The sequence below is a fragment of the Microtus ochrogaster genome, chromosome 18 (assembly GCF_000317375.1).
Source record: "Microtus ochrogaster isolate Prairie Vole_2 chromosome 18, MicOch1.0, whole genome shotgun sequence".
Classification (NCBI taxonomy): Eukaryota; Metazoa; Chordata; class Mammalia; order Rodentia; family Cricetidae; genus Microtus; species Microtus ochrogaster.
In genome coordinates, this window is record NC_022020.1 from 44,763,437 (window position 1) to 44,772,689 (window position 9,253).

Genomic DNA, 9,253 nt, shown 5'->3' on the forward strand with positions numbered 1-9,253 from the left:
GAGAGAGAGAGAGAGACAGAGAGAGACAGAGAGAGAGACAGAGAGAGAGAGACAGAGAGAGAGAGAGACAGGGAGAGAGAGAGACAGAGAGAGAGCTGTGTGTGCAGTCGCTTTTTTTTTTTTTAAGAGAAGAGACTCAAGTGTTCTGCTCTACAGTGCTGCGGGGGTCCAGCGTCCCAATCCTTATCAGCAGCTTTCCGTTGCCTTCGAGTGATTTCTTTCACAGGATACACACAGAAAGCCTGAGCCAGAACTGCAAGTTCCAGCCCTGAGCTTTTAGGACAAGGGTCTCCAAGGTAAAGGAGGTGAAGCCTTTGGAAAAGACAGACACTAATAGGACCCATTGGGTCAGCTGGTGGCCAGGGCAGTCATGCTTCTGCCGTGGCTCACAGGATTTGGGGCTGGATTGCTCTTCCTGCACTTGGTGCAGAAACTTCTGTTCCCGTACTTCTGGGACGACTTGTGGTTCCTGTTGAAGGTGGTGCGCTATGGAATTCAGATGACGGTATACAAAGTAAGAGGGGAGCTGGTCACTGTGCTGGATAAGTTCCTGAGCCACGCCAGGAGGCAACCCCAGAAAGCCTTCATTATTTATGAAGGAGACGTTTACACCTACGAGGACGTAGACAAGAGGAGCAACAGAGTCGCCCATGCCTTCCTGAACCACTCGTCACTGAAAAGGGGAGATGTTGTGGCTCTGTTGATGAGCAACGAGCCCGACTTCATTCATGTGTGGTTTGGCCTGGCTAAGCTGGGCTGCGTGGTGGCCTTCCTCAACTCCAACATTCGCCTCCGTTCCCTCCTGCACTGCATCAGCACCTGTGAGCCCGTGGCCGTGGTGGTTGGCGGAGGTAGAGTATGGGCTGTGGTCTGCTGCGCACAAAGAGAACCAACCTATTTCCCCGCCCCTTTTCTAAGTGACCATATTTCATGTCTAATACTTTGAGGTGGGTGATAAGGTGTATAACTTTTGCATAGGCAAACGTTCTTCAATCCCATAGCCAGTGGCTTCCTCTCCCAGGCCTCTTCAATCACGTACCTCGTTTTAGGTTAGTAAATAGCAATACAATGGAAGGACTTTTTTTTTGTTGTTGTTGTTGTTGTTGTGAAATCTGTGCTTCTTGCCATTTTGGAAAGGATAACTAGTACCTTCAGTCCCTGCAAGGTCTCTAGAGACGTAGGGTTGGGTCAGTTATTTTATCAGCCCCGGGCAAAAAGTTTCATGAATAAGAAAGCTACCAATTAGTGATTTTATCAAGAATGAGAACATTTGGATAACAGAAATATTAAATGTGAAATTCACAAGTTCTTATCTTCACTCCTACACTTCCTTTGTACTCCACAAGCTAGAGTTTGACTGGGCAAGGCTGAGCCTCCCTCTCAGCCAGGGGCAGGCTCCTGGCAGACCGTAGTCCTCCCCCTTGTTTGACCCACCTGGCAGACCGTAGTCCTCCCCCTTGTTTGACTCACCTCAGTGTTTTCTCTCAGTTACCTTCTTCCCCTGATGTGAGTTAAGATACCTATGGCTACATATGTTCTCACTGAGTAATTAAAGGAGAAGCTGGGAAGAGGGTGGAGTCGCTCAATCCACTAAAATAGGAAGCATGTTGCTTATGTGATGCAACCTAAAGGGTTTAGACAATTTCTTCTTGCATAGGGCTAAAAAGTCATAAAGGTGTCCAAAACAAAGATCTTGGGAAAAATACTTAAGTATTTTAGATTGGTTGATACATATCGGTTTTTGGTATAGAATTTCAGAATCCCGTAAGAGTGGGGAGCATAATCTAATTTCTACTAAACACGTAGACGCTTCCGGTTCTCTTTTCTCCCAGACTCACACATGACCAGAATAACTTAGACTGGGGGGACAGAAAAGGGCTGGCCCTCAACACTGTCACTCTTCCTATTTCTCTACGTCCTTCCAGCTTATCTTGTGGCCCAACCAAGTCAGAAGATGTTTATCTTCAAGCACTGGTTTCAGCTAGTTTAGGGCCATAGGAGTAGAGAAGCCAAAATCTGTTCCTTCAGTGCTGTCTGGTGGTTTTCTCAGTCCTGTCTTCCACTTCACTTTGTAAAGAGGCGTGTTTGTGTGCCGAGTTTCCAGTGACCTCGAGCGACAAGGAGAAACCACGAGGAATGTTGACAGTGTGGTAAAAGAGTGTTTATCAATTACTACAGGCTATGAATGCAGTAGAAAAATAAGCAAGGTTTACTGTCTGTGGATACAGTCTGACATTTTATCCCACGGCTTCCATCACTGCATATCATGTAGCGAATTTCAGCTCCCAGTTATGCTAGAAAGCATTGTCTCCCTCCAGAAGAGCAAACTAAGAGGGCCCGAGCACCCCTGAAAAGATCTCTGTGGCTATGATGTTGAGGGCAATCTGAAAAGCTTCCCAGAGCAAATTACTAAGGAGTCTTAGTGCTGGGTACATCTCAATTTGTTACACAAACTTCATGCTGTAGCATGAAGAGTTGCTTAATTATGTTCAATTAGTGTTACAGTTTACTCATTCTAGCTTTGACTTTGCTCTCCCATAGCTAATTGCAGTGTTTCCTTGTTTTTCTGTTCAAATGCCAACATCCCAACATCCCCCACTTCCTATTTAGGACATAAAAGCTATGGAGACCGGGAACATTGCTAAGTCCAGGAAAGTACCATCCAGACATAAATGCCTAAGTTTGATCCACAGAACCCAAGTTAGAAAGAAAAAAAAAAAAGCTATGTGTGATAATCTCAGAGCTGAGAGGAAGATGTAGGTGGGTTCCTAGTGCTCACTGGCTGTTTAGCCTAGCTTACTTGCTGAGCTCCAGGCCAATGAGAGACTCCACCTCAAAAATAGTAAAGTGTAGCTCAGCGGAGGAATACATAGGACTGACCTCTGACCTCCACACAAGACCATACACATATTCGTACACAAAACACACACACATACATTCTGCACACATACATGCATTCACACACATATACATGCATTCACACACATAGATGTAGACAGATACAGTCACACACACATGCACACATACTTGCACACACATACACACACAATATACATCCACTCACACACACACACATATATATATATATATGCATTCATACACACATATGCATTCTCAAACACATAAACACACACACACACACACAGACTACTAGTTCACAGAGACTACTACTTTGTCTTACTGGATAAAGTTTTAAGTCCATTCTATTTAGCAGACTTTTCTAGAAAAGTAGTTAACTGGAGAAATTAAACTTAAGTACATTAATCACTTATTTTAACATGTCTCAAAACACACACTACATGAATTTCAAGGCTGTGATAATTATCTATTAATTAACGAATAGGTTGTTCGTTTAAGAACAGCCTGGATCTTAGTAAATTATGTGCACTTAAAGTTATTATCCTGGAATACTGTATTCTTGGTATTTTAGGCTGCATTGGTGAACATCATACATGATTAGGTTTTTAAACTTCAGCGTCTACAGATTCCGACCAGCTGTTCCTAATGGAGATCCTTGTGGTCCTAGGGAGAGGGTACAGATGTGGAGAGCCGAGTGGTTTACACAGAGCGGCCAGGCAGACCTAGCAGCTGCTGGAATCTCTCTGTGAGTGTCACTCTATTAAGCTGCAAGACGGTGATAATGCCGTCTACTTCACAGCACAGCTCTGAGGATGAAATGATTTGGCTTTTGTGAAGCGGCCAAGGGTCTGTTAGGTAGTAGCTTGATACTTAGCGTTGGAAAGAATTCCTACTGTGGTCATGAAGACATCCTACACCCACAGGAATAGCACCCAGTTGGCTTGAAGTGGTGTTTTGAAAAACATTGCACCTCTTTATATATCTGGTTATATCCGGTTTATTGGGGTGTATGACGGTATGTATGCAAATTTGTATATGGACCTGTGTGCGAGTGTACATGCATATGTGTGCACATGTAGACCACAGGACAACTTTCAGGGTAGCTTTTCACCTGTCATTCATTTTCCTTTGGAGAGAGAGGATCTCTCATTGGCTGGAAATCATCAAATAGACTACCTTGGCCAGCCACTAAACACCATGTTTCTGCCTGTGATCCTGTCTACCTGTGCTGGTATCAGAAATGTGCACTATAATAATTTATTTGAAGGTGGTATAAAACTTAGACTCTGTGCTTCTAAGGTAAGCTCTTGACTAGCTCCAGAGATCTCTCTGGAGTCCCAGAAGTAATATACAATTTTAAACAAGCTTTACGGATCAGGTCAAGTAATGTTCTTGGAGATAGGTACAATTTCTACCTTGACTTACTTATCTGGTAACCATATTCATGAGGAAGCCAGAGAAAAAATATCAATTAAACCACCATCAAGCATTATTCTATTATTATTATTATTATTATTATTATTATTATTATTATTATTATTATTATAACAATGATGTCAACTGTTACCGTTTCTCAAAGCCTGGAGACATAGTTGAGGAGGTCCATGAGTGCATGAGGATGACATGTTTATTGGGGAACACTCACAATAAGAAAGCCACTGCATTCCTCTTCTGCTCGGTGGGTGCTGGGGGCTGTGAACCTAACTCTGACCACCAACCAAGCGAGAGATACAAAGGGAGAGCCAGCTTCCTGGCTCCCTGTCTGTGCTTATATTATCTCAGACCACGCTCTAATGATCTGCTATCAGAAAGGTTATTGGCTGAATGAATTCCTTCAACAAAAGCCAACTCCTGTAAAGCCTGTCTCCAGGTGCTCTGCGAAGCAGATGCAATGGTGTTAGGCAAAGAAATCAGGTAGCTTGGGTTGAGTAACTCATTTTAATAGATTGCAGAACTGTGATTCAAAACCTAGGTTTCGATGTGGGATACTGATCTAATCACCATCTGGTTGTATAGGCACTTTCAGGTACACTGCAATATAGTTATGAAAAAGTATGTGTTCTGGCTATGTTATAAGAAAACATTACAAGATGGCAATGTCAACACATCAGGTTTTTAATACATGCTAATTAGAAAACTGTGTATGATACTAGACCCTCCAACAAAGCCTGAAGACTCATGCAGACGTGCAGAACAGTCTCTTAGCTGTGTTACAGTCTAGGGGTCTTGATCAGGATCGTGTTCTCTGACAGTCACAGAATTAAAATTAAAAGCCAGGACAAATCTCAGACAGGAAGGTGACAGCCTGGAAATTCTCCACACAGCTGACAGAATCTGTTGGTAAAGAAAGCTTTTATTAGGGAAGAGAAAACACTATTCCTAAAAGAGAAGTGCTTTGGGTCGACCTTGTGTCCATATGTTTCCTGGAGTGTGTACATTTTACTTTCTGAATGCACCTCATATTAAATCACTATAAACTTTTAAAACCATCTTCTGTTACCCCAATCTTCTCTACTTTAAGTGTGAAAACACTTTGTGTATGAACTCATTTTAAAAGACTTCAGATTTCTCTTCAGGAGAAGGAACTGCTCATGTTGGCAGCAAACAGGCTAACCTGTCCAGCCTGGCCCTGTTATGAGGAGCAGTTGCCCTCATAAACTGTGCAGAGCAAATGTTCAGGTTAACAATGGAGACTTTGCACTCTGGCAAATGCCATTTAACCATAAAAGCAACCGTTTCTTAATGCTCAATAGGAAGAGAGAAAAAATAAAGTCCTTCTAAATTTTATTGACTGTTATGTGTACGGGGGTACAGAAAGCAAAGGCTCCTGGGAACTTTGTTACCTACCTTGTGTCCTGTGATACCCTCACATGGGATCCATGTCCATTTTTAGGTTAGTGCTAATTTTTTTCTTGTATTTATAAGAATGGTTGTATTGTATTTCTCTCATCTTAGATTTAGCAGGGTCAAGAAAGTTACCTTGTTACAGAAGAAAATAATTGATTTTGTTAACTTAAAAGTAATAGTGTAGCCAGGCGGTCATGTGCACACCTTTAATTCCAGCACTCAGGAGGCAGGCGGATCTCAGTGAGTTGGAGTCTGGCCTTGTCTACAGAGCATGTCAAGTCCCAGGACAGCCAGGGTTACATGGAGAAACGCTGTCTTGGAAAACAAATAAGCAAACACACAAATAAACTGAAGGTATAGTGTAATTAAAAAAATAAGAACAAAAAAACAAAAAGGCTTAGACAGAGAATCAATGAAACAGAATGGCTCAGACATATCACCTCTTTCAGTGGAAAAGGGGAAATTACTTAAAACAAGTCAAGAGAAGACTGTCGATTCTGAAAATATTTATAATGTATAGAAATGTAGAATGGATGCTAATCAGGAGTGCTGGTATATATTTAGAAGTTTAGTAGTGTGCCCGGATTAAAACAAGCCCAGTAGCTTGGGCAAGCTATTTTACCCTTGTGGTTCATTTCCAGGAAAGGGAATAGCATACAGTTCCTAAGTGTGCTATAATTTGTAATAAACAGTGTTCATAAAGTACGCATAAACAGCATAAGAGATAATACTACATGATAATAATGAACATAAATACACAGAAATAGCACACACTTCCTAAGCGTTCTGTGATCTGTAACAAACAGTGTTGATAAAATTAGATGGAGCACTATTTATTCAGGACTGTGTTTCTGCACCTAACATGAAGCACTGGTGCCATTATGTCTGAATAGTCCTTTATCACCCGGCTTCCTTAAGCATCATTTCTTACAAGCCAGAGCCTAGCCATGCCCCTGTAACAAGGTTATTGAGCTGCCCTACACAGGAGAGTGTTGGCTACAAGTATGTGATAAAATAGATAATTCCACCCTGACTTTTTTGTGAACATTGTTCTGCACTATAGAGAAATCAGGTTGCCTATTTGCAGTTGAGTTTCATATTGGGTTTATTAATGTTTTTGGTGCTGGAAATCAAACCAAGGATCCTACAAATATCAGACAAGCATGCTACCATGGACCTATACCTTGAGTCATATAAAAATTTAAAAGTAAAATATGTACCAATCTATTGAAAGCTATAATCAATTGATTCCTTTCCCTCATATTTAATACTACAGGTCTGTTAAATGTCGAGCAGGATGAAATAAAGAGTTATTGGAACAAAATGCAAAGCACAATTCGCATGGCATGTTAGACAGACATGTGAAATTCTTGTTATTGATTTTGTATTCTCAGAAAAGTGACTAAGAGGTACAACGATGATGTAAGAAGAAGAATCGTTTTGTACTAAGGGCCCGAGTGCTCACACACAGGATCATCCCTGGCTCATTTTTACACTTGAGATTCCACCTAATAACCTGCCTGAAATTTTTGCATGTTTTCAAAAAAAAAACACTTGAAAAACAAGCAAACAAACCGAAATGCATTGAGTCTCCTTCTGCAGTACAGACTATTAAACATCGTAGGAAAACTAGCTGCTGCATACCTGCATACATTCACCAGAACTGAGAATCAGAATATCGCATACCTGCATACACTCACCAAAACTGAAAGTCAGAATATTGCATATCTGCATACACTCACCAGAACTGAGCATTCTCCTGGATTCTTATATTTCGCTTAATTTGTATTTGTGGTAGAAGTAAAGATTAATAAGACATTTAAAGATCTAACCCCCCTAGCTCCCTGGCAATGTAATGCTTCATCATTTATGCTTTTGCTTTCGGTTTCTTACAGGTTCTAATTATGAGTTGTCTGGTGCCATTTGACTCCTTCATTGGTATTAATTAATTGTATTGAAAAAAGTATTTTTCATACAATCTGTTTTGATCATGGTTTTCCCCAGCCCCTCAGATCCTTCTGGCCTCCCTACTCACCCATCTTTATGGTTTTTTTTGTTTGTTTGTTTTCTCTCAAACAACAACAACAAAGAAACCAAAACAAAACCAAGAAATACACACACATATACACATACACACACACACACACACACACACACACACACACACACACACACACACACACACACACACACAGGAACTACACACAAAAATGAAAATCAAACCAAACAAAAGCAAAGGACAAAAAAAAATCAAAGTAAAATAAAATAGTCTACAGAAATATTTATTATTAAGTTTGTTTGTGCTGGCCAGTGACTCCTGGTCATGGGCCTGCCCTAAAGTGTGGTTGACACACCCAATGAGACTCCTTTGGAAAAAATTGACCTTCCCTCTTCCAGCAGACAGCAACTGGAGATAGCTTCCTGTTTAGGCATTCGACCCCATGTCTACTTAACATCTCAGGGCTGGGACCCCTTCTGACCTGAACCTGTGCAGGGCCAGCAGCTGTCACAGTAGCTGTAAGTTCATACGTGCATCGGTCCTGTTGGGCCTGGAAGACACTTTTTGCTTGGAGTCACCCATCACCTCTGGCTGTTACGATCTTTCCACCTGCTCCCTCTATGCCACTATTGCACCAATATATCCTGCAACCAGATCACTGTGGCTGGTCACAGGGTTTGTAACTGGGTGACATTAATGTACCCTTCTCCACTCTTAGTACCATGAGTGTTAGTCACTAGGACCGAAACATCTTAGGAAGCTTCTACAGTAGTAGGTTTCCATATAATATTTCAAATGGACTTTAGTGTTCGTTGTCCCTTCCCATATTCCTTTGTTTACCCCGTACCCCCATCCCCTTTCCTATTTAATCTTCCTATTCTAGGTTCCCCTTGTCTCTCCATTACACTTATTTTATTTCCTCTTCCTTGGGAGATACTTTCCTCCCCCTCTGGTCCCATATTAGGTACCGAATCTCTAAGGTTATTTGGGTGAAAGCATACATTTTGAAAGCTTAAAAGCTAACATGTACATAAAAGAGAAAACATAGAGTATTTGTCATTTGGGGCCTAGGTTACTTCACTCAGGATGCTTCTGTCCTAGTTCCAGCCTTTTAAATGAACATTTCAGTAATCAGTTTTCCTAACAGCGGAATAGTATAGTATTCCATTCTGCAAACGCACCGTGTTTTCAGGATCCATTCATCAGTTGATGGGCATCTAGGCTGTTTCTGATTTTTGGCTATTATGAAAGTCAGTCAGCAATGAGCTTGGTTAAGTAAGTGCCTCTGTAATAGGACACAGAGTCCTTCGGGGATGTGCACGAACGTGGTATAGCTGGGCATTGGCAGATATATTCTCAGATTCTGGAGGAACTATGACCCTGATTTCCACAGTGGCTGTACGAGTTTGCACTCTCACCAGCAATACATGAGTGTTCCCCTTATCCAACATCCTCATCAGTATGAGCTGCCATTGGTTTTATTAATCTTGGCCATTTGTTTTATTGATCTTGATCTTGGGTTAAGATGAAATCCCAAAAGAGTTTTAA

At 41.4% G+C, this 9,253-nt stretch overlaps 1 protein-coding gene across 1 annotated transcript in view; it reads left to right on the forward strand.

Moving 5' to 3' along the window:
• Positions 1-370: 370 nt before the first annotated feature.
• The window catches only part of Slc27a6 (solute carrier family 27 member 6), a 42,340-nt gene continuing 33,457 nt past the window's right edge, over positions 371-9,253 (forward strand). Inside the window, exon 1 of the mRNA XM_005356132.3 lies at positions 371-851. Within this exon, the coding sequence (XP_005356189.1) occupies positions 371-851 (481 nt within the window). The remainder of the gene's footprint in view (positions 852-9,253) is intronic.